This window comes from Lissotriton helveticus, chromosome 7, assembly GCF_964261635.1.
Source record: "Lissotriton helveticus chromosome 7, aLisHel1.1, whole genome shotgun sequence".
NCBI classification, from domain to species: Eukaryota; Metazoa; Chordata; class Amphibia; order Caudata; family Salamandridae; genus Lissotriton; species Lissotriton helveticus.
This window is the reverse complement of record NC_136068.1, coordinates 795,252,510-795,279,129: the sequence shown is the minus strand read 5'-3', so window position 1 is coordinate 795,279,129 and position 26,620 is coordinate 795,252,510. Positions and strand designations below refer to the sequence as shown.

The 26,620-nt window shown below is 40.6% G+C and overlaps 1 protein-coding gene across 1 annotated transcript in view; it reads right to left on the bottom strand.

The window, feature by feature from the left end:
* Positions 1-6,773: 6,773 nt before the first annotated feature.
* The window catches only part of TRPC7 (transient receptor potential cation channel subfamily C member 7), a 1,084,504-nt gene continuing 1,064,657 nt past the window's right edge, over positions 6,774-26,620 (bottom strand). The window contains exons 10-11 of the mRNA XM_078653219.1: positions 15,145-15,220; positions 6,774-7,756 (exon numbers count right to left, since the gene is read on the bottom strand). Of these exons, the coding sequence (XP_078509345.1) occupies positions 7,614-7,756; positions 15,145-15,220 (219 nt within the window). The 3' untranslated portion in view covers positions 6,774-7,613. The remainder of the gene's footprint in view (positions 7,757-15,144; positions 15,221-26,620) is intronic.

The window sequence follows — 26,620 nt, the reverse complement described above, 5'->3', positions numbered from 1 at the left end:
CGCTTTGGGATCTGCGCCCACACCCACAGACCATGCACGTAACCTTGGCTTCATTCTAGACTCCTCCCTCTCAATGTCCAGACAAGTCAACGCCGTATCGTCCTCCTGCTTCAACGTCCTTCGCATTCTCAAAAAGATCTTCCGCTGGATCCCCCTCGAAACAAGAAAGACTGTCACCCATGCACTGGTCACGAGTCGACTGGACTATGGCAACACACTCTACGCCGGAATTACAACAAAATTGCAGAAAAAACTCCAGCGCATCCAAAACGCATCAGCGAGACTCATATTAGACATCCCGCGCCAAGAGCACATCACCGGTCACTTAAAAAACCTCCACTGGCTTCCCGTCAACAAAAGAATTACTTTCCGCCTTCTTACCCACGCACACAAGGCCCTTTATAATCTAGGACCCGAATGCCTCAACACCCGACTATCCTTCCACTATCCCACCCGCCAACTAAGATCATCCAATCAAGCCCTCGCCGCAGTCCCGCACATCCGAAAAACCACCATGGGTGGCAGATCCTTCTCCTTCCTGGCTGCCAAGACCTGGAACTCACTCCCCACCCACCTCCGCCTTACTCAGAATCACATCTCATTCAGAAAAGAACTGAAAACATGGCTATTCGATAAAAAGTAAACCCCTCCCTCCAGCGCCTTGAGACCCTCTGGGTGAGTAGTGCGCTTTATAAATACCTGAACTTGAACTATAAAGTGATTCCTTTTTATGATTTGAGACCAAGACCTATGGACAAATAAATATATCTCTTTTCCTCCCAAGTTCTATTTTTGAAAGTGCAGATCTCCCATCTAGGTAACTTGCTCATTTTTGTTTTTCGAACCGCCATCCGGGTTCCGCTGCTAGGGCCGCGGTTGATTAAAGTCTTTTGGGTGCAGCTGACGACGTTAGGTCGGTAGTTCTGGTTGGTCAAAGGGAGTTGCCCTAGACTGACGTAAGCATCTTTTAGCAGAATCAACCTCCCACCGCGGGCAGCACTTTAGAGAGGATGGAGTTTCCTGATGTGGAGAGACCTGCCAAACAAATGAACTTTAAGCAGAGACTGTGTAACACGATGACAAAGAAAAGTTTTATAATATTGTGTATTTTTATGCTATCCAGCGTAATGATCTTTTTGATAAGTTATGTTTTATTCTCTTTCCATGTAACATTTGCGCCCACTGCATCACCCATACCTCCTCCTACTGTTTCCTCTCATTCTTTCCACCCTCTGCCTGACCACTATCGCCCTAGTCAAAGGTATAGTTGACATGATCAAGGAAGTAACTTCTTATGAAGATACTCCGGATGATGAGATACGTGCATATGTAGGTTGGAACGTGACCGGATATGGCACTACTTTAAGTGTGAAACAGCAAGCCAAAAGATCCTCCCCTATCTGGATCGTACCCCATCAGGGTCACCTGTGTCTGCAAGGTATTGGCAAGAATCCCAGAGCTCAGCTAGGGAAGAGTATCTGTACAGAAACGTATGTTTTTAGATCTCAGACTTCCCCTGCGTTTTTAGCTGCTAAGGGTACTTATTTCATCTGCCATGATAGAGCCTACACATGGTTGCCCCCTGACTTCTCAGGCTCATGTTTTGTTTCATTCCTGTTGCCTCCCACCTACACAGCAGCGGCGGATTACCACCGGACAAGGGTAGTTAGAGGTGTTTTGAGTGAAGAAGACACTGCAGGTCAAGAATTTGGGGACTTTGCAAAGGGTTTTCTGCCGTTCTGGGGATCCATGGCTAACAGCAGAAACATAAGGCAACTAACAAGGGTAGTTGAGTCCACCGTGACTGAAACTGCTGGTGCCCTTAGTAACTTGACTGCTGAGCTCCAGTCGGATCGACTTATGACCCTTAAGAAACCGGGTCGCTTTGGATGTTATACTTGCAGACCGAGGTGGAGTATGCAAATTGATCCAGTCTAGTTGTTGCATTTTCATCCCAGATAATGCTCCAACCGTGTACAGGGCCATCTCCAAACTACATAAGATTTCTGAATCTATCCATGTGGATAAAGGAGATTGGTCGTTAATGGGATGGTTCTGGGAACTGATATCTGCCTGGGGATGGAAAATTCTGATGGTCATTGGGATGGTCTTAGCCATTCTTTTCCTGTTCTGTCTGTGCATACAGTGTGCTCCTGCAATATGTGGCCTCTGTGTTACATCATGTGTAAGGGAGCCTGTGTCAAGAGATGAACTAAGTACTAGAATGATGTTACAGCAACATCTCAATGACTTTAGGAATATAGATCTGGACTCAGACTAACACGAGGATAGATTAATTACCTATGTAAGGGCAAAAGGAGGGATTGAGGTTCTGAAAATATGGACCCGTGTAATTATTCTGGACTCGAGAATTAAAACTTAGTCGAAACATGACGAATTTGGTATCAAAAGACCGAGAATGACGAGTACATCATGTACTTATATTTTCAGCATATTCGAGTGACTATTTCACCTCGAAATCGTCATTTACATTCTGAACCCTTGGCTTCCATTTATGTGTTGCCCTTTACACAGGCCTTAATCCAGTTGAATTCGATTCCACAAGGACACATACTCCTTAATCGACTTTTCCATGACCTGTACAAGTTGGGACCATTGCCCCAGGCGGAACTCGTTAGGTCAGTTCCCCTCCCAGTGGCCGAGCAAGATAGCATCTAGGCTCAACAAACCATAAAACCATTTCAGCGCGCACACCTGCCATATCTCGCTCACATCTATCTCCACTCTTGTGCTTCACTTACTTTATGGTGGGGAGGTGCCCGTTTTTATTAGGGGTCCAGTGATATCTGATGAAATGTTGGGCCTTGCCAAATGATTTGTTGTAGGCAGCACGAAGTGAAATATGGACATGTCATCATGACTCTGCTTTCTCTTTGTACTAGAAGTATGTTAACGATTTACTTTACAACCAAGAATGTTTTGCCTGAAGCCCAAAATTGTGTATAAGAAGGGAAGCCTGACTTTGTAAGAGTGTGCAGTCTCCTGAGAATATACCCGTATTGTACTTCTAGGACACTTGTTACCTTGGTTGCAGCCAATAAACTAATCTTTGACTTCACCTAGAGGACTCTGAGTTTCTGTGGTCTGGATCAGGAAGAACCCGAGGTCTCTGGGTGTTGATTCCCTGGCACCGCTGGGTTACCGGTTCTGTGCCGGTTCTTAAAAACCCAGTACCTCAGGTCTATACAACAATTATCGCCTGATTGTCCGACCCTGCACATGAGGCTCCTTTGGGGGCTCTCTTCTGTCCAGGGAGCAGAAAGTCATATTCAAAAGCATGAGAGTAGAAAGACACATAGACATTCCATATATTTTGTTTCTCATTTTTTTTCAAACTACTGAACTTTTCTACTAGCCGGTGCAGTGGCACTGGTGCCCAGTGTCCTGAGAAGGCCACTGATCCCATATTAGTGCTGTATTTTATCATTCAAGCAGCAGCAGGGGGGCCATGTCCTTCCTTGCACAAGGGCCCATGACATGCTGGCTACACTACTGGTCTATCTAGCGGGTAATTCATTCCATTTGGGAAAATTGCATGGGTATCTTTGTTATAATCAGTACGATTGCTGGCAGGACTGTGGGCATAGAGATAATAGTGTGTATTGTCATTATGATAAAAAACAGACAAGTGAGAAATTGGTATTCACCTAATGCCTACATCACAATCAAAATTATGTTGTGCCCTTCAAACTGTACATGGACCTCTTTCTGCCACGTGATAGTTCAAAGTTGAACTTTGTACAACTAAAGTAAACACAACCCCATACTAATTCCAGAACCAGTGCATATAGATGCACTTCAAACGCAAGTCTTCGACTCCAGATAAAAATAAACACTGATTTAATTCAGTAATAACAGATCCGGAGGAGGGGGGTGTAATTCACATTTGTCTTCAGAGGTTTCCAAAAAAAGAGTTTGTTTTGAGTCCTTTCTGGCTATGTAAATGCGAACTCACTACTGTGTAAAAGTAGATTTGTAAACATTGTTCGTGATTGTTCAACAGTAGAATTTCCTCTTAAGCAATAATGGCAGAAAATGAAATTGGAATGGTCTGCTAATGAACACACTCGCTACTCAGTCTCACCTCCCAACCTCCATTCAGCATTCAAAGTTTTCCTTTCTATTTCCTCCTGCTTGTGTACTCCTTCTATTCAGTTTTTAGGATTCTCCTGCTCTTTCTGCTCCTTCACATACCTTCTAGTTTCGAGTGGATGGAATTTCAGTTGGGCTACTGTCTTTTCAGGTAACTTAGTGAATTTCACATACTGAGAAATTAGTTAAGCCAACACCATCATGCCACATACTGAAGGAGCATGGGAACAATGCAAATGACCAGAACATAAGCCGTTGTTGTTCCTAGCGATCGTGTTTTTTGCAGGAACGCATTTTGCTCTAACCTACAGTGCTTATTGCCGGTTTTACATTTACCATAACTTTGCATAACAATTGCAAAATGTACCTACATTTGTAAAGGCAAATTCAGTGAACGTTGCACACTCTAGTTTCAAGATACATATGCTGGTTAGTCATTACCAATTCATGCAGCTTTTAAAGCTTATTGGGCCATTTGTATCAATATTGGGAATAGCGATTACCTAATTGCGATTCTCTGTGAATCTATTCCTAATGTTTGAAACCCATTGACTTTCATTTAGACATTTTTAGGGATTCACTAATCAACCTACCTCATGAAAATTAATGAAGTATGTCACAATTTGTGTCCCATTAGGAACCTCTAAAATCACAGGGATGGTGGCCTGCTAGTGATTGGTTTTAAATAAAGCAGTATTTTCTTTAATGCATTCCGTTTTCCTTTTGGGTTGCGTTTAAAAAAGAAAAATGTAAATTTTTCTTTTCATTTTTTTAAGAGTAGGCTGTGGCCTGTGAGACAAAAGCTTATTTTTATGAACATTTACAAAGGAAAAGGGTCCCCTGGAGACCCCTTTCTGTTTGTGAATGGGTTACTATCTACTTGAATTTAGCGGCAAAATGTGAATATTCAGCAACTGCATTACGCTTGCTAAATATTCTTACATATCACTGTGATTCAGTATGCGGAAGTGACTCCCAAAACACATCCCTTACCAAAACCTAATCTGTATAATTTCACAATTCCAAACTGCGATTCAATAGCATGTTACCGAATCGCAATTTGGAAATAATACATACCAAAATGCATTTTTCTGTGAATCTGGACGTTTGAGATTGGAAAAATGCTTGATACACCTAGCCCCTTGTTGGCTATGTTTAACTGTGATTCTTCCCTAGCACTGCTCAAGTTTTATATTTGCAAACGTGTCTTTATAAATTCTAGAAATTAAGTAGACTGAAACCACCACACCCAGATCACTGTGAAGCTTGTTCCCTGATTACATTGGCTTGTGTCACGGGTATGAGTCAGAAATTATCAGTTTTTACTGTGAAAGAGTGACACGTATACATTTACACAAAGCGCAAACAAACCGCGCTAATTCAAGGACAGGCAAATCAATACAGATATTAGCATCCACACACCGTAATAAGCTCACAGTCATATACCCAGACAAGCACAGGCAGACATAAGCAGAGGGGTGTGTGAACACAGTAGCGGTCGGTGGTGGGAGTACCTGCTGGGCGATGATGTGGGGAGGGGGAGTGGCAGAGTGGGGGGTAGTAATCTACCTAAATGCGATGCAGTGCATGCAACAAAATTTGTTTTATTTATTTATATGTTTACTTACCTGTAATACTCCGTAATCCATAGATTACTACCCCCACCTGCCCCTCCCCCTCCCCACATCACCGTCCGGCTGCTACTCCCACCATGGACTGCTACTGTGTGAACAGCCACATATGTGCCAAGAAGTACGCATGCGTGCAAACGTTCAAACTCAAACAGACAAGAGGTGCCGACTACAAAGACAAAGAAGTGGAGAAATGCAATCATTCACTTACAGGCAGACATACAGAAACAGTCAAGTTCACATACGCAGCGTTACTGATAGACAAGCAGGTGGAAAATAAATAGATGCTCACAAATACTCAGGAATCTTTACAAAAACTGATGAGTATCCACACACATACATATACAAGACACACGAAGACACGTATAAACTAACATCTATACATACAAAGACAGCCTAGCATATATGCACAGTCTCAGTCAAACAGCGACGATAATCCTCATAGTAATAGGTTCCGGTGGTGAAATCTATTAACATTGTCAATGATTGTTTCATTATTGGGGAACCAAATTAATTATCCATGCAAAATGATCGAAAATGTGGTTAACGTATTATTGATATTTATCATTTAAAATAGTTTTATCATTCCCAATTTTTTAGCATTAAATGTAACCTGCAAATTGTATGTTGACATGACTGTACTTCGATGGCTGAATTAAATATTAGAGCCATAAAACCAAAAACAGGGTTGCTTTTAGGTTAAACAATTTAGTACAGCATGGTCGGTCGAGAGAGCATTGTTGATGTTGTTGTCTATAAACTTTAGCAATGAAAAAAAAGCATTCCACTGCAAAAAGTATGGGAATGTCGAACAATCCTCACCTCCTTCAAGACGAATGTTTGGCGTGTATGTGAAAACGATACATTGACCTTACAATGAGCGAAAATATTCATATGCACACATTCAATTTGATGTGAACTGATGTCAAATTCAGTGCAGATTTATTATGTTATGCTTAAACAAAATACTGTCACATCTAGGAAGATCCTGCCCTTTCGTCAGACAATATTATGCCACACAAATTTCTTTAACAAGAAAGCTTTTATTAAAGGTAAAAATACATTTGTATTTGATTTCTCTAAACAGTTCTAACTACAGTACATTTTTGGATTACAAATATAACTATTATTCTATTAGGCTATCTGTGTTCTTGCCTGGCACTTCAGAACTGGTTAGAGACCTTTTTTCCAATAATGTGTCCTTTTCAAATACCTAAACATATGAATAGTTTATAGTTGTGATTTATCTTAAGCATCATTTTTAATTTATAAGAGAAATTAAAGTGTGCTTGAAGTAGTTTTCATCCATACTTCCCATCATTGCAGCTCTGCTTGCTGGGCATGGCTTTTGCATTTCAACAACATTTGTACCGTTAGGCAACCTGTGATTGTTTACAACTTAATAACCCTGTCCCTCATGTTCAGTCTGGAGATTGTCTGTGTTCTTCATCATTTTTTGCAGAATCTGATAGAGAATTGTGGGAATAGTAGTAGTACAGCCTCTTTTTAGAGAGAGAAAACCAATGGGAAGCCACCTTCCTTGCTGTGATGAAATCACAACGAGTCTTACAGGATTTGGTCATGAGCTTTACACAGTGCTAAAGAACAACCCTTTCACAATTACCTGCTTGCGATCTGCCTGTGTCCATGGAAGGACCTCTTATCCCACAGCCTCTCTCTGTCATCATTGATAGTGCAAGTGTGAAGGAACATATACATTATACAACGTGCTGCTCGGGCTAGTTGTTACAGTTTTTGACCCATGTTGTATCATGCTTCATAGGCCTCCCATTACAGCCTGAATCTTTCTCCACTGAGATGCTGGCTGATATATCCAAACATTTCAAGCCTTCATTCTTTTGAAGTAAATTAATTCTCTTTGTTTAGGTTTTTGCCAAATTTATCACTGAGCTGCTGTATTAGATCTGCTAACTCCCCAGTCGTTTGTGATTTTTCCTCTAGTAGTTCATAACGGAGACTGGAAATATCTTGCTTGATTTCTTTAAGTTCACCTGGAAGACAAGAAATATCAAATTGTCAGCAAAAGGAAAAAAAAATTATTTACTTTGATTGTACAGTTTGCCTTTACATATATGCATGTACGTATATGTGTGTATGGATATGTATATAAATAAATGTATATATATGTACATGTATGTATATATATATATATACAAACATACAGTTATATATATATTTACATATATATGTCTAATATATATATATATTACCTACTGGCGGTCGCCAGTAGGTAGTTATAGTTAGGATCATTTTCCATAGGAAATCCGCAACATTCTATTGGGAATAACTTTGGCGCCGAATGAGGGATCTGCCTGTAATTTTCCTTAACTTTGCCTCGCTGCGCTCCGCTCCTTCCCTGAAAGTTTCGGGGGGATCCGTCAAGCGGGGGCCGAGATAAAAGGGGGGTCCCAAAACGTGTTTTCCCCATGTTAATTTCCATAGGGCGGTTGGACTCACTTTTAGCCCGAACGGCTGAATGGATTTCCACCAAACTTGGCAAAATTGTAGGGACTGGTACCCTGATGTGCCTTTGCTATGTCTCAAGATATATGCTCCAGTGGTTTTTACGAAAATTAACTTTGAAAAAATATATATTGGGCTACATTGGGCTATATATATGTTAGAGCCCAAATGTAGCCCAATGTAGCCCAATGTAGCCCAATGTAGCCCAAAGATGGCCACCAGAGACAAAAAAAACAAATGTAGCCCAAATATCAGCCAGATGTAGCCCAACTATAGCCCAATGACAGAATGTCCCAGAGTGTTCTAAAGAACAACTAGAGCGCTAACAGTCTTACTTATGACAAAAGTATGGCACACCTGAAGTCATCTTGATTGGAATAAAGTGTTAACACTTAAAACATTTAATTTGCAAAGGAACAAAATGAGGGGGTTCATTTTGCCATAGAAATTATGATTAGTGCTGAAGAAAGAAAAATTAGGGCACATTTTGAGTGACTTCTCAAATCCTCTTATATTTCATTAAAAAAATTCTGATATGCAGTCTCCCAAGATGGCCACCAGAGACAAAAGAGCCCAAATGTAGCCCAAATATCAGCCAGATGTAGCCCAACTATAGCCCAATGACAGAATGTCCCAGAGTGTTCTAAAGAACAACTAGAACGCTAACAGTCTTACTTATGACAAAAGTATGGCACACCTGAAGTCATCTTGATTGGAATAAAGTGGTAACACTTAATCCATTTAATTTGAAAAGGAACAAAATGAGGGGTTTCATTTTGCCATAGAAATTTTATATATATATATATATATATATATATATATATATATATATATATATATTCACTGAAAAAAACATAGGTTTCACACCAGTTATAGTTAGGAATTAGCATTTAAAAAACCTATTAAATTCACTGAAAAAAACATAGGTTTCACACCAGTTATAGTTAGGTGGAAATTTTACTCGCATAAAACCATTGAAATTCCCACGTTATAGTTAGTTGGACTCACCATAACTTGCGCGTGCAATGCACTGCTGATGACGTCACATATTACATCACTCATGACATGGTCAGTGACATCACTCATGATATCACTGATGACATCTCAAATTACATCACTGATGACATCATCCAGTGAATGTGTATCTTTCTGAAAAATAAATATTTTTTATATATGTATATCTAAAGGTTGATGGAAGAATAAATGGATAAATAAATGTCTAAATGGATTTTTTTTGTGTAAAATTGATTGCTTAACTGACTTATTAAATGTATCTTAGTGAATACATATATTAGCGAGTGATGTTTAAATATTTAAATATCTGTATCTGTGTCTCACTTTGTGTATAAGTGGTTGCATGGGTTGGTGAGTAGCTACATGAGTGTGTATATGGGTTATTAGTTGTTTTTTTGAGTATCAGTATCAGTGTATGTATGGTTCGGTGGGGGATATTACTTAGAGCACAGATGCATGAATGAGTGACTCACTATTTGTATGTATTTTGAAGACAGCATGTGTGCAAGACTGTATGCGTGGATGATTGTGTGTATGGGTGGGTTAGTGAGTATGTGTTTTTATAATTGGTTGTTTAAGAGAGCAAATATGTTTCTGTTTCTGTAGAAGTATGTGTAGTGGTGTGTATATAGCAGTATAATCAAGTAAATGTTTTTTTGATAGTTTATTTGCATGTGTGAATTTGTGTGTGAGTAACTATATGGATGAGTATTAGTGTGTAACAGGATGTATAGGTGTATGAGTACATATGATGAGTAAGTACATGCATGAGTGACTATATAGAACTGTTGGTGAATGAGTGGATGTGTATGTAGATGTTGGAATTACCTAATAAGTTGTTGTAATTGGTATTGGTTTCTCCTTTTTTAAGAAAATGTTAGGTTCTATTTTCGAATGTGTGTGTCAAAGGTTATTTTATGCTGATAGGAGGTCTGCCACTTTGTCACAAGGATGTTGTCATCAGTGATGTCATTTGAGATGTCATCAGTGATGTCATGAGTGATGTCACTGACCATGTCATGAGTGATGTAATATGTGATGTTCTCAGCAGTGCATTGCACGCGCAAGTTATAGTGAGTCCAACTAACTATAACGTGGGAATTTCAATGGTTTTATGCGAGTAAAATTTCCACCTAACTATAACTGGTGTGAAACCTATGGTTCTTTCAGTGAATTTAGTACAACTTATAATGTCCCTGCTTTTGCACATTCTGCTGAAAGAATGTCTACTATTGTACATGTGATTGGAAAGAAAAAGAAAAATTCAAAGTTCTGCATAAAAAAGTGTCACTGCCAATAAACAACAGTCACAAGGTACAAACTAAAATGTACATTCATTGGTTAACAGCACTATCATTTTATACAATACGGCAAAATGCCACTGGCATTTTGAAGCATTCCTGTTTTCTCCAGATTCATGATGTTTAAAGTGGCTCTATGGGAAACCTATAGCAATACACAGTGTATTGCCTTACATTACACATGTGGCTGGATAGTGACTACCTCTATTTCCTGGTAAATGTTATTCGTCCTCATTTATACTTGGCAGCAACAAGGTACCATGACCCTCAAATACCAACTACGAGGCACTGGTGGAGCATTAATTGCACCAACCAAATAGTGCTGTCCCTACCTCTCCATTTCCAGCGGCCCACCAAATTCCTGGAATATCAGGACCTGGTGGTAGCATTTGCCATCGGAGTTTGAAATGACTCGCTGGGCACAAGTATTGTTCTCAGGGTTGGGCTGGGTGTACAAGCTCTTAACTTATGAGAGCCACCAATTTTCCCTTCCACAGTATTTGGAAAAGCCCAAGCTTCCTGTCACTCTTGCACCTTAGGGATCACTGGTTATGCTAAGGTTGACTTCTCTGAGGTATACAACCATCCTGTGATGAAAGTAAAACCTAGGATTCCCTTTTTTTCTGGAGATGATTGCCTTTGGGAAGGTACTTCTTGAAATTATCAGTATGCCTTGGGATCACTGCTGCCTGAGGAATGCCCATGGCCTCTCTTGGAATAAATACCTATGCATTACGGTACCAGTGAGAGAATCCCCATGGATTCTCTAGGGCCCTGTACCTTTAAACGGTGTGATTTCCATCAGAATACTAGGGGGAATCGGAATGTAAGTATCACATTGTGTCAGGAGCTGGCTGTGGAGGTACGAGTTGTGGGGCGGGTGGGGGGTGGGGGAGAATTCAACATACGACGACTAGGGAAACAAATAAAAAAATAAAACCATGGTTTACTTTTATTAAATTTAAGATTCTCTCATCGTCGTATGTAGATTCCCCCTCACATTGCCCCCGCCCCACCGCTCTTACCTGCACTTGCCACGCCTGCATTGTGTGCCCTGCCATGGTGATCATCATCACCTCCGACCCTCAATCTCAGGCTGCAACCTGGCCTGGTCAGAGGCTTTACCTCAACTCAGGTGTAACTGAGGGCCATTATGCCATGTTTGAACAGCTATCTCTTGCTAAACAGCACATACAGACCTACTGCAAAGAGAAGTCTGTGAAAATATTTGCATATATCTGGCCAGTGCATGTTTTGCCTATCATACAGAGAGAAATGTGGTATCACCGCACTTTTATACATGGTACAAATACATAGGTAGCTCTGTGCCACATTACCACCATTAAGTGCAGCAAAACTGTTGGAGCACGTTTTATGCAAATTAATCCCCATTAGTAAAAGCTAAATTATTAGTAAATGACAAATTCTAATTTCAGGCTTAATACTCCTTCTCACAATTGCGGGTTTATTAATTCCACAATAAGGACTCTCTTGATTTAGACTGGTGCTATGGTATTAGATTACTGTAAAAAATATTGTCTGACCTAATAGTCAAAAAGAGTCCTAATTATTGTGTACATAATTATTGCCACTTTGGCGTTAATAATAAAAAATCAACACACCAAGTGGGACTACTATGAAAAGATCTGTAGTGCAAACCAACCATAATCAAAATGTCTTGGCTTATGCATGAAGCTATATAATTAAAATTAGAACTGGTCACGGTATGGTGTGTTATTGAACAGATTAGGTGTATCTCGGTGTTTTGGGCTTCAATAATTCATGACATTTGTTAGGAAGCTCCTAACTTCAACGATGTTGTCAATTTGATGAATTTGGTGGATGTATATGAATACGTTTTTAGATGAAAAACATAAAAATCTTTTTTTCCAGAAAAAGTGTTTGGAGAAACATTGTCTCATAAATCTTTTGTATCTGAAGTTTTGCACAAAGACAAAGTTGATAGCCTACAGGTGATACATGTATCAGTTAAAATTATAATTGTGTGCTTCTATTATTAGATGCGGATCTGTCTCTGAACATTCGGAATTACAATGTGTTTCCTTAATTCTTTTTCACATGGCTCACTGTAAAAGTAATAATGAAAGACTGGTCCTTAGCCATTATCTTGGAACAGATTTACAACAGCTTAAATTCCCTTACTGAAAATGCACATTAGACTGATAAAACACAATCACTTTTAAATACCATCCTTGCCAGTGCTTTACAAACGTTGTTCTATGAAACAAGCCTAGATTAATTTGGACCATTTGCAATATCCTCTTATTTTTCATACAATAATTTGTACATTTGCTGACACACATATCTCGCTGTAAATGAAAATGTAATTCTTTTCGGCACAATTTGGGTTGGCAAGTTGAGAGAGCGCAAATCAAGAAAACATAGAAGTGCACCATATTTACAAGCACGTTGTATTAGTTTAGTAAACATTTTATAAGAGTGTCAAATCTATAGAGTGAAAATATATAAGAGTGTTTAATTAAAATAGAATACTTATATCAAGTGTGAAAAGCTAATGTAGATGTTTGTAGAGATGTTGGAATGATGTTGAAATCCCATGTTATGTGGAGGTGGTAGGGGAAAATGTAATGCTGCTAAACGTAGAAATGTGTAGGCCACATGGCAGTTCACATAGAGTACAAGATGCTGTTACACTCTTACACGATGGTGGATTTCAATGTTATTATAATTCAAAGTATTATTGATCCTAGAACTGAAATATGTTTTATAGTCGTTTCATATAATCATTGTGTGTAATAAGTTAGAATACTGTTTAGAAGAAATTAAATGATTTGCAGAGTGCACAGGCCCGTTCATGTAATTCTAGATAGGCCTGAATAGACAAAAGTCATTTCTTTTGATCTGCATGTGCTCGTTAGAGAAAGGCTGTGTTAAGCACAAACTGTGGAGCCTGTTTGAATGGTTTACGACTTAAAGATATGGTGGAGGCCGGAATTTGGGGCCCACAGTACAAGTGTCTGTTTGCAGGTGCGAGGAGGTTTTAATCAAGAGAGTGATGAATAGACTTTTGTTCAAGAGAGCCAGGCACAGGCCTGGAGGAGTCTTCAGGAATTTCCTGGGGGTACCGTCTTGCCGGAGAAGGAGCCTGGGAAGCAAGGTCAATGCTAACGATGGGCCCAGAGGAGTACCAGCATGGAACATACCAGAACCAACACCACGTGAGGGGCGTCTCTGAGGGGTGTCTCCAAAGGGCGTTCCTATTGTAAGTGTGATTTTGTATTAGGGACAGCACCCCTGGGTGGAGTTAAGGCAGATGATCTGAGGAACCTAAGAGAGCGGATGGGTAGGCAGATAGGGAATTGCGAGACATCGTTTTTGGAACAAAGACTAAGGGAAGTGTGTGATCTTCTTTGGAAGTCACCACTGCTGACACCTTTTTAGGTTAAGATCTTGCTAAGTAGGGATGTCACTTAGTCTAGTGTAGGGACAGTCTAATCTGATTTCTTTCCTTTCTGTAAATGACTCATAAGCTACAGCTTGTGTCTATTCTTGCAACTTTGATGATTTTTGAATTGGTTTTGGTAATATTCTTCTGCCGACTAAGAGCATTTAGAAAATTCATGTTTGTATTGATACCCGTATATCTTTTGAACCTTATATTGAGATGTTTGTATCTCCAGTTAAGTTTGGCTTTGTAATAAACTTTTAAACTTTTTAAGCTTCAGTGGTTCTTTAGAGTGGAGTAAGTCATTAACTGATTGACCTAGTAGTGGATTGCCTTTTACTCTATGACAGGTACCAACGGTTCAGTCGACCGGAGTCGGGATCTAGATCTATAACAATAGACCAGAAATCCCGCGGTATCAAAGTTCAGGACTGTTTTTTTGAAATTGTTGTTGATTTAATGAATGCGGACACTACCATATCTGACAAGTATATTTCTAGTACTGAACCAGTTCTGTCTCGTCCAGTCCGAATTATTTCCCAGACTACCATTTGTGCCCCACAATCCTAAATAAAGTAGTTACTTTGTTTGATGGCACAAAGGATTAGATCCACATAATTACATTTGCAGATAACAGTATAAATATATTCCTGGCAGACTGGTTTCAATTTGAAACTGTCTCACATATTCAAACTCTATTACAGTGACTGATTACTACTTCCAACCTACCATTCTTTCCTACATAACCATTACTTACCATTATTTCCACTGGGAATTCATAAATTCACTGCTAAGAATTTACGTGCACAGTGCTTTGCACTTTCTACACCTCTGATCCACAAAGGCACAAATGATTGTTTTTCTAAATTCTCGTAGTTTATAAAAGGATTGGTCACACAATGACTAGCATGAGAGTACTTGTGCTCTCAGTTGGTGGAAGGAGTTACAAAAGTAAAGAAAAGTACTATTGCTAGGGAAATGTTCTTTTACATAAACTGTATTTGTATAAACCTAACAGGAAACCAGTTTTCTGGGCAGAAACTCCCTCACATTATAAGGAAAGATATTCAGTTTAGTGAAGATTGCCAGAGATTAACCCAAGTATCCATGTTCACTTATCATACTGCATAAAGATAATTGGAAACAAGGGAAAAAACACAATATTAGCACTTGCCTTCATTGACTTCATCGCTCTCTCTGTCAACTTGCGCCTTCAGGACGTATCTCTTGATAAGACGCTTCATAATTTTCTAAAAGTAAAATATTTAAGATGATGAGATGATATTAAAACAATTCTTCTAATTCAAAGGGCAATCTTGAATAAAAGGATCAAGCAACATGTGTGGGCAAGAAAGCAATTTAATTTTCTGCAAACATCTGATAATGTACGTAATTTAAATCTTAATTATTTAAAATTTAGAGATGTAAGAAAAACAGATTTTGTGTTTGTTAATAAAGATCATTCTCACTGTTGAAGTAACCGATTGTTCTTGGCAAAGCTTAGTCATCAATGGCCACTGAATGGAACTAGAAAGCTCAGGTTAGGAATAGAAATTTGATTGATCAGTGCACAATGGTTATGCTCTGCAGTGCAGTTTGGTGCTGTCATTATGATGATGAAACCCATGTTTCACATAAAGACACATTTTCCATATTTAAAATGGACCTGTGAAATATTATGCGTATTTCATGGTCCACTCTAAAATATGGGATTTTATATATACCACTATATGTTTGCAAAAAACACCCAAATTCATTAAATTCACCTGAGACTGATTCTTAGTGTGAGGAAATAGTCCATTAATTGTAAGGTATGCACAATTACCCCCTCACTGGGACTCTTTCGGGGGCAGGAAATCAGTGCCATCCATGGCCTACTTAGGGGAGGTGGGGTCGGCTACTATTCACCATTCACCGGCACACAATAATAGAACTTAATAAATGATTGTCTAGTCTGTGCTTTTTCTTTAGAATAGTAAAAGTACATTTATTACACACAAACTAATTACTATTATGCAGTCATTAACAAATATACACAAGGCTGGTGAAAATACCTTGGATGATATCACATTTGACCCCTAAAGAGCCATGACACAAATAAATCACAGTAACCTTTACATCTAGCAGGTCTCTTGGTCTTAACAATTTTACCATGTTAAAGATTAGAATCACATGCTAAAGATTTTCAAATACCCTGCAAAGCTTTGATTGTGAAAGGGCACACATTTCAGGTTCAACCCCTCTAGAGGTCTAGTCATCATTTAGGTAATGTGAATAACACATGAATTTCCATTGTTTTATGTTGAACACTGCATCTGTGTACCAACAGCATGTGCATGTCAGTCAGTGAGTGCTGGGGGACTGGCCAACAAGACATTATGGGCCAGATGTAGGGGAGCAAATACCGGTCGGTAACGGCCGAATTCGGCCATTACCGACCGGTATTTGGGTTTTCAGATGTAGGGGCCATTATTTTACAGAATCAGTAAATTTACCGAATCGGTAAATCTACCGATTCTGTAAAATACCGAATCGGTAATTTTACCGATTCGGTAAATCCAAATGTAGGTGACACTCCTGAGAGTGCCACAGGCCCTTAAGAGTCGGTATTTTACAATACAATCCTATTGTGTGGTAAAATACAGAATCCAGGTGTGCATGCACATCTGTGCATGCACACTGTGCAATGTGACACACAGACCTGCCCTTAGGGCATGTATGTGTGCCACATGTCACACATGCCTTTACTTGGGGTGCTAGAGGGTGTCAAAGTGACACCCCCTGCACCCTTGCAACATTCGGTATTTACCGATTCTGTATTTCCCATTGATTCCGAATCGTACAGAATCGGTAATTTAATACCTACATCTGCCTGCTTCCGATTTACCGACTCTTAAATACCGAAACGGTATGATTCGGTATTTAAGAGTCGGTAAAACGGAATTACCTACATCGGGCCCTATCTGTTTTGAACACCAACAAGGCAAGAAAAGCTGTACCGGGCATCGGGCATCGGGCACCGAGCAACAGGCGAGCATTTCCCCAGGAGGCTGGAAGGGTTGGGAGCAGGTTTTGTAAGTGGGACAGGTTATGTAGCAGTGTAGCAGTTTTAAAAGCTCTACAAAGTTCCTTGTATATTCAGCCATTTTCAGGCAACAATAAAAGTGTCATGTTAACCCTTGTGATTTATTAATCAACCTATTGGAGAGAGAGGAGGGTTTTGTTTACTGGCAGTTTCCACTTATCTAAGGTAGTGCAGAGGAATAATATATTTTATGGTGTACTGTACTACTAACTAGAAAATACAGCAATAGTTGCAGAAGCAAAACAAAAAAAGACCAATAATTAAAAATACATTGTAGTCTACTATGGCAGTAAAATATAGAGTAGTACATTGTATCATTGTATTTTTAATGTTGGAACATATTTTCTTTTTAAAATTTCTTCTAAGTAGTGGTGTAATTAGTAGAGATGTCAAAGGGACTCTGTAGACTCTTCTGTAGAGAATTAAATCTGCAAAAAAGTGGTATATTTGTGATACATAGTACAATACAGTGTTTTTTATATTTTTTTACATCTTTAATTACTTTTTATTTTTTTAAGTACAGAGATAACTCCTAGGTAGTACTGCAGTACTCCATATCTTTTCAAAACAAATGTATGGAAAAATATTATTATTTTTCCTTTACTTGTTACCACTTTAATTAAGTGGTAACATGTAGGGAAAAAATGTAAAACTTACTGCTTGCCTATATCTACAAATCTAACCCAGAACACAGGTAAAGTTTGGGCAAAGCAACATGGCTACCTTTTTCTTTTGTAAAGGCAGCCATTACCCAATCATGTACAGCCTTGTCTTCAGCATGTACGGTGAAATACAGCTGTAATTTCATGGTTTCTTGTTAAATTTTGCAACATATCACTGCCTTAGATATCACTGAGGGGGTCATTACGATAGACGATGGACTTTCGACCGACCGCCATTGCTTCGGTAGTGGGACCGGCCGACTACGAGGCGGCCTACCCACCAACCTCATTATGATGCGACTGCCACCGCGGCAATCACAGGCCCTATTTTTTGCATTGCGACGGGGATGCAGTCAGCAGCCCCCGCTGCAATACAAAAAGAGAGGAACTTGCATATCTCTGTACTACGTGGCAGGCACCATGCGGTGCCTCCCACAAGGTGCAGGGATGTGCCCCCCCAGTGCCCTTGCCCCATCCCCAGGGATTGTGGGGGGCCCCCAAATCTGTTTTGTGGCAGGTTGCCCGCCGCAGAGCGACCAGCGTAAAAGGATATTATAATCCCTACTGCGGTGCCTTGCTGGCACTGCTGCAATGCTGCCATTCCGGGGAGGTCTGACAGGCGGTTGGAGAAAGACTGCCTGTCGGGACCTTGGAGGTCGGTCTTTCGAACCGTCACCTGTCCTGCTGCCATAGTTATCTAGCAGGCGGAAAACCTCATTCCGTTGGCGGAGGGCCCGCCACTGACAGGCTGTCGGGGCGGGCCCTCCGCCATCGTAATAAGGCCCTAAGTTTTAGTGCCTTAAAACATCTATGGAAAATGCATTGGCTCAAAAACGTGTTTTGGGACCTCCCTCCAACCAATCACCATCAAACTTTAAATCATCCGTCAATGAAAAATAAATGGATAAAGCTTAGATATAGTTAGGAAAACTTTATGTATTCATTCTTTACAAACCACACTTACACTACACACACATTAGAAATTATAGTTAAACCGTAAATGTATAATTTACGCACCTCCTTTAAATGACTATAACGTTATGCTTTCTATACAAGCAAAACTTAAACTACACAAACATTAGAAATTCTAAATTTATAGGTATACCTTAAATTTCTATTTTATGCAATACTTCAAATTATTAAAACTCATAAACCTCCATATACAGTGTATTGAACTCGGCAGACACACTATGTTAACTATAATACCACTTCACTTTACTCTTAGGGCCTAATTTACAAGGCCATTACTACACCAGTGCATCACTTTTTTTGATACCGTGGTGTGCGGTGTGCCTGCCCAAATTTACAAGGCCATGTAAAGTCACCCTGCGTGATTTTTCATGGCTTTGTAAAAATGGGCCCCTTTCACACATTACTGTGCATGGAAGAGGCATTACATGGGTTTTGCTGTGGGTGTTCCCACGCAACATCCATGGAACCTGACACATTACCAGATTTACAAAGTTTTGTAAAGCTGGAAATGCATCAGAATGCTACAGCTTCCCAAGGGAGGTGTAGGAGTGGCACAATGAGGAGAATTAATTTTATTTCTCCTTGTTTTTCCTTCTTTCCATGTGTGCAGCATTATGCAGCATGCATAGGAAGAGGAACATGCCATCAATTATCTTCTTTGTGCAGAAAGGTGTCCCTTCCTGCACAAAAACAATCATCCCCACTATGCAGGCACCCTTGCAAAGGGTAAAAGGGAGCCTGTGCTGGCGCATGGCAGCCAGTTGTGCGCCAGTGCTGGGGAAAGCACATGGATGTGTCGTAATGTGGTTAATATAATGCATCCCTGTGCTTTTAAAACGTTGCAGCTTGGTGCAACAAAATGACTTGGGGCTCCTTGCTGCGTCAAAATGAGGCCCTTTAAGACTAAATTTAGTGAAACGAAGTGAATGAAAGTGTGCTTATTTTAAATGCTAAATGGTAAGGCCATAATTTAACGTTGTTGACTTTGTATCTAAACAAAAAAAAAATTCAGTCCTCGGAATCTGCTTATCATTCTCTCGCTAGACTCCACTTGATTAGCAAATGTAACGTTCATATTAGTAACATAAAGTGCAAGCATGAAAATGTATTTAATCACAATAAAAATCAGAGATGAGAGTATCATGATAATTTGGCTTAATTATCCTAAATACAAGTATGCTGTAAATAAGCCAATTTACATTTGAGAACTAATGAATATTCTGTGATGATAATTTTGAAAATAACATTAAGCAATTGTTTCTATCACGGAGACAGCAGCAAGTTAAATGAGAATTCTTGAACAAAAAATGATTGCTAAATATAGAAGTTAGTACCGTTTGACATTATTAATGCAAATGTCTTTATTGGAAAATCCAATGAAAGATGCACAATTGATGCATTGTTTAAGTAGAATACTTGCACTTAAATGAAAGATACGGATTCTGTACATAATTTATGCTCATTACCCATACATTTTAAAAGTTCACTTGGAAAGTTTCTCCCTTATTTAGATTTATGTGGATGTGGGATGTGTGTAGAGCACCCATGCAGTCTAATTATGGGAAGTCCTGCATTTACCAAACTCTAACTAAGGTCCTATGTCATGAGCCATATGTGCTGCTCTAAAGGAGTGATTTTGGTCATCCCTTCTATCTGTACTTGGATTAAATTTTGCAAGGTGCTCAGCACCGTCTCAGGGGAATGGGGAGTAGCAACTGGCAGCAATAAAGTGTTTCAGGAGGCAATAAGCTTCTAATATGCATATCTTCATCTGGTCACAACGTGCTCCTCGAAAGTTAAATGAGAGAAGCTGTAATTGGAAATCAAAGAATCAGAAGGCTTAGATATAAAACTCTACCTGTGGGACATTTCTCCTAGTGATGTAGGCGAAAATTAGCATCAGAAAATTCTGCTTAATTTTGAAGCCTGCCGGCCAAGACACTGTGGCATCCGTCAGAAGTCAGTGAAGTGGGTCAGAGAGGGATCAGACCTGGCTCAGGTTTCACCTATTGTGTATTGGTCATACGTGATCAGAGAGGACAGAAATTTGCTCTGCATATATCCAGATTATGGAACTCACAGATACGGCAGACCAGGTATTGAACAGTGAAATCATACTGAAGGCTGGAGAGGATGAAAGGGACGTACACCACTCATTTTCACAAAAGGTATCAATGACAAAAGACTGAGTGGAGTTGTGGAAACCTAACATATATTTATTCTTTGTTTTGTAAATGCTCACCCACCAGGGCCGGACTGGGAACAGAAAGCAGCCCTGGCAATTTTAGCCACACCAGCCCCCGTCCAGCACGTCACGATCAAGCGCAGCGAGCGAGACTGATCACAACTACAGGGGTTTGGGGGGGTTCTTTCCCCAAGAAAATTTTGGGAAAACAGACAGACCAAAATGGTGCATTTTACAGCACATTTTCATTACATATTTAATTGTATCAACTTTCAAAGCACAGTAAATAGTAGATGATGACCTTAAAGAGCACCAGGTTACCCACCCAGTCATATGTGTACCCATAGACATTCTTACAGAGAGCACCAAAAATAGACACAAGTAGTTAATCAGAGAGAACAAAGTAAAATTGACACCAGCCCCCATGTGGGGGGGACTAGGGGGAGCAGGGTAGGGGTGACCCGCTCATGCAGGGGCACCCTCAAACTCAGGACCCAGCACTCTGTGTTCTATATTGAAAGGCCTGCCTTAGGGGCGACTGGTAGGTTTTAAGTGTAGTGACCTCAGATATAGGGAAACCTATATCTATCGTAAATGGTACTAGCACAAGCTTACACAGGCTGTAATGGCAGGCCTGGCGTCACAATTTGAGTGGTCTCTCATAGGTGGAATAATACATACTTCAGCCCATAGGAGACTGCTGGGGGTACCTATGCCCTGGGTACCTTAGTACTATAGACTAGGGATTTACAAGGGTACCCCAGTAGCCAATCTGGAGTGTACCTAAGTACTCACCATGTCAAATTTAGGGAAGAAGCACCAAGACTGGGGTCCTGATTAGCAGGATCCCAGTCAGACTAGTCAGAAAAACATCAGCAAAAAGTGGGGGTGACCATGAAAGCAGATCATACTTTCCTACGGGCCATATAAAAGAAAACTGCTGCTTTGCAGCCCCGTTGATCCAGCGATTCATGGAAGTTTAGGAGCAAGCCACCAGAGAACAAGTCCCCCATCATGCCAATACCTACTCTGTCTCATGCTGACAGAAACCAGGACATGATGGTGCCATGCCTAGTAGGGATTCCCTTAAGTGGCAAGTCCAGGGCTTAGGGCGTTGTTGATTTAATGCGAGAAAAATAGCATTTTAAGCAGCCCATAGCAGTAGTGAGCAGAAGTGAATGGGTGACCAGGACTATTGGAGCCAGGGAAGAGGACACAATGAAGGACTCCCTCCCAGATCTGAGATTTCATGAGGTCTGTCTACAAGAGGTTGTATCCAGCCAACCAGTATGCCGCCCATTCCAGTTGTGTTGAAATATTATAGTTCGAGAACTCGGGGCTCCCATGCAGAGGTTGGAGGTTTAAGTTTTTCAAATGATATGCGTTTCTTACCCATGCCTCAAATTAGATAATTTACAAAGATGTCCAACTCACTGAATTTTCAGGAATGGATCAAGATTGGAAGATTGGCAAAGTAATGGAGGAGGTGGGGGAGCAGTACCATTTTAGACAACACTATACGGCCCGCCACTGACAATGGGAGAGAGATGTAAAAGGAGAGCTGTGACCATAACAATCTTATAGCATTCCCCAGATTACTCTCCAGCAGAACTGCCTGTGCATTATGGATTTGGATTTGCATATAATGAAAGGTGTGTGGAGAACCTGTTAAGGTCCTATTCCCCAGATGGATTTGGCGTTCTAGGACGGCATTGCGGAAGGGAAATACTAACAATTATTTAATTAATTTTAGCGCCAATAGTCTCCAGAATTCCTCTATAGTGTACACCACGGGGACCAGGCCTGTATAAATTTCACACATAAACAGTATCATGTCATCTGTGCAGAGAGAAACTATGTGTGTAGCGGCCCTCTTTGAGATGTCGCATAAAAGTCCCTGGGCACTTATTTGCACCCCTCAGAACAATGTAAATTCACCTGACATTTAAGGGAGTGTTACGGCTGGGAATTCTAAAAACGTAACCAATGACACCTATATTTATTCAGCATATACAAACAAGTGAAAAATACAAAAATGTGATGGATGGAATGTCTGAATTAATTTCAGCCACAGGTAATTACTCAGCCACATCCCAGTCCATGACAGTTTCACACCAGTTTTGGCCCAGCCATAAGCAAATCAGTCTTGGCCAAGCTCAAATAGGACCAGTCCATCCTAAACTGCCAGTCCAGGTCCCCCCTAAACCAGAACACAAGCAACCCAAGACTGGTGCTGCTCTGATTGGGACTTATCACCATCAGTTGGGGGCTGCTTGGTTGCAGAGGAACAGCAAGCCTAGGACCCACATATGGGAATACTACACTTACAGCACTACAATGATGTTGCAAAGAAGCTCCAGGGCTCCATAAGCATGTCTACAGGAAAGTGCCTAGAGGCAGACAGATAAGAAAAGAGGGATTGTTGTGGCACACATCAGCAAAGGAACCATGTTTCGGAGACAGATTATCCAGGAGCAAGTCTAGAGGCCGTGCCTTTCGCGGCCTTGGTGAGAGCCAGATGGGACAAAATCAAGGCAAGCATTGTTGCAAAGGAGGGTGAAAAATTAATGCATAATGGTTTAGAATTGATTCATATGCTGCGTCTTTACTAGGGAGCATTCATTTTGGGGAAAAAGACTCAGTCACATGACATAGAATAGCCTGCACCAAACAGTGCATCTTAATGCCTTTCCACACTCATCTAGCTTAATTTATTGACTGCCTTTACCAACTCATCTTCATCTTGTCTCAAATAATAACTGTCCAAAAACAAACGTTTGAAAGGATGAGCCCTGCTTTGCAAGACTTACATCACTATTACTGCCTCACAGACTAGTTTGTCTTCATCTGCACTTTCATAAAATAACTTCTCACCCATTAGACAGTGCACAGTAGGGGGAGGTGCAAAGATATATTCCAGGGTCCGAGTGTGTGTGCTTTGTATGTGCGAGAATTAATAATGAGACCATCATCATCAGAGATTATCTGGAGATGCATAAGTATGTTTAACATGAATTTTAGAGAAAATAGGTAATTACCACAAATTGCCCAAGGACCATGTCTGATTCATCCTCCACACACAAGGTGGAGTTTGTTTTATTCTGTAATTTAGAAAGGGAGTGGGTGGCATGTCCAGCAATGAGAACCATGCGACACTGGGGGATTTGTCCCTTTAAATTAATTTATTGCTCTGCACGATGCATTTCCAGCACATATGTAGACAGAATCAGCCTAAACAAAGAGGCTATTCCAATCTTTCCTGTTGAGAATAATACACCTAGTAGTTTTGATTTGGAATGCAAATCCTCTCGCCCCGTGATTTTTGCTAGCAAGCAAAAAACAATTTACTCATTAAATACAATGAATGCTGTTTACGAGGAGCCATGGGTTGGTGAAGGAGGGCTCATAACAGAGCTATGTGGGTAAAATAGACGAGATGCCATTACTGACATCTGCTCACACAACAGAGACACTCATCGGCTGCCGCCTGCTGGCGGCAAGGAGGGACGTCCGACTGAGCAGAACTGAAGACATCCTCAGAAGGCAAACGTGAACTTTTAAGTGCACGAGCCTTGCCCTGCCTCAATGTGCATGGCAATTGCAGCTCCACCCTAAGACTGCGCAGACATCATCTGCGTGCTGCGCAGGCTGCGCACCGACACCATCACCTGTCTGGCCTCGGTGGCCAATGGCACAAAATCAATGTATCATGAATGCCATGATCAGATTCAGGCCTGGCCATGATGATGAATGCCACATGGATGCCAGTCTTTTTCCCCACAGTCTAGCCAGTCAGTCCTACTCTGGTCACGGCCCGAAAATTGACTCAGAGGGGGGCCGGTTTTGCTGGGGCGGTGACGGCCCCAGCAAAACCGGCCCCCTCTGAAAAAACTGGCTCCCACACCATCCGGTCTACCGGGGGATTGATCGGTGCCTGGAATCACCAGTCCGGCCCTGTCATCCACTATATTAGTAGCATGCTTCATCATCAGGGCTCATCCATGTTCCTATAAACAAGGATGGGCTTAATTTCGGTGGAGAAAGCGCTTTGGATATTTCTTCTTGAGGTACAGATCTAGAGAAAAAAAAATCCCCAAGAGCCATTTTTTTAGGTGACCAAAGTACGAAAAATAAGATGTGTATGCTTATGGATATAGTCATCCATGCAACACACAATTTGTCAACATGTTTTAGCCATTACATTAGGTCACTAAATACCCCCTAAAATGTGTTTTTTCTAAAGTCCTGTCCCTACCAGTCTAGTTTATTTGGTGGCGTAAGTGTAAAACGTACAGGCTTACTTAGCTCGGAATACTTGTTGCAGCTGATAGTGCCTGCAAATGACAGCAACATGTTCATAATTCCAGTATCATTCCACTCATTTCAAGTACCCCCTTGTTAGGTCCCTCGTGAAACATGGATGAAAGCAAAACTGCAGTCATTAAATGTCTTTAATGGCTACTGTATCGTTTAAATGTGTATAGGAGGTAAATGAAATGTGTGGAAAGACAGTGAAAATATGTATATGTTGATGTTATTGGCTGCAACTGTACACTACTCTACAATGAATTCCCCAGCAGTGATTAATGCTAATAGAGTGCTACGAAAAGTAGCACCAGCACAATCCTTCCTCTTAAGGACAACAGCAACATGGGAACCTTTTAAGAGGTCAACCACAAATTTGACAGCATACACAATTTTGAATATTCACAACCATGGGGTGACATGTTCAGGAAAAAACTAAAATCGGTATCTTGAACAATGTGAAAGAGGTAGACATAAAAGAAGGACATTTGAGAAGCAATTTAGAATAACTATGGGATAAAAGATGAATGAAATATAGCCCATCAGAACACCACCACCTATACCTTTTTATTAAGAAGTATTTATTTATTTTGGCAACTTGAAAAGCGCACAAATACCCATAGGTGTCTCAGCGCTATGTGACACCATGGAACCAATAGAGGAGTCTGTGAGGGACCCCTTGTCTCGTAGTTTCGATCCCACTGTAGGAATTGCACATTTGTAGACATCATAAACGTTGGGATGGTGCCAGACTGATTCTATGCACCCCCTCAGGATATGTTACCCAATAGACCAGCTAGCTCACAGTGCCACCATACGCCATCCTTAAACCTAGTCAGGCAACAAATGATTTCTGGCAACCATTGAACATGACATCAACCCTGGCCCCCCAGGAAGTGTGGTAACAGAACCAAACTGCTTTTGCTCAGACACTCGTGCTCTGGTTCTCTCAGAGAAACATAGAAGAAATACACAGAGGAACGTTTTTCAGTATTTATTGAACCAGTGTGATTCTTGTATACAATATATGTGCTGCAATGATCAATAGACTGAAGCAAATGAAAGTTACTAAGAGCACCAGAATGGTGATCAGAACAAAAAGCTCCACCATGGTGGTAAAACAATGTATGCATGCAGGCATAAAATACAATATAGATAATTGGTCGCACTCCTACTATGGATTCCCTAACCTAGGTGTGTACGGTGAGTGTGTGTCTAGCCAAGAATCCCTGCACTGGATGATTCAACCCTGGTAACCTGATGGGACAGAATATAGGTCCCTAGCTCAGTCACGAGGTGGACATCCTCACAAGCAGAAGTCAGCAAGCTGCTGGGCCGAAGAGTTAGCGTCTAGAGACCTTGCCAATATCAGCAAACCGCTCCTCTGTCTAAACCTGAAAATGCTTGTTTATATATAAAGAAAATCCTCCTTGCAAGTCCT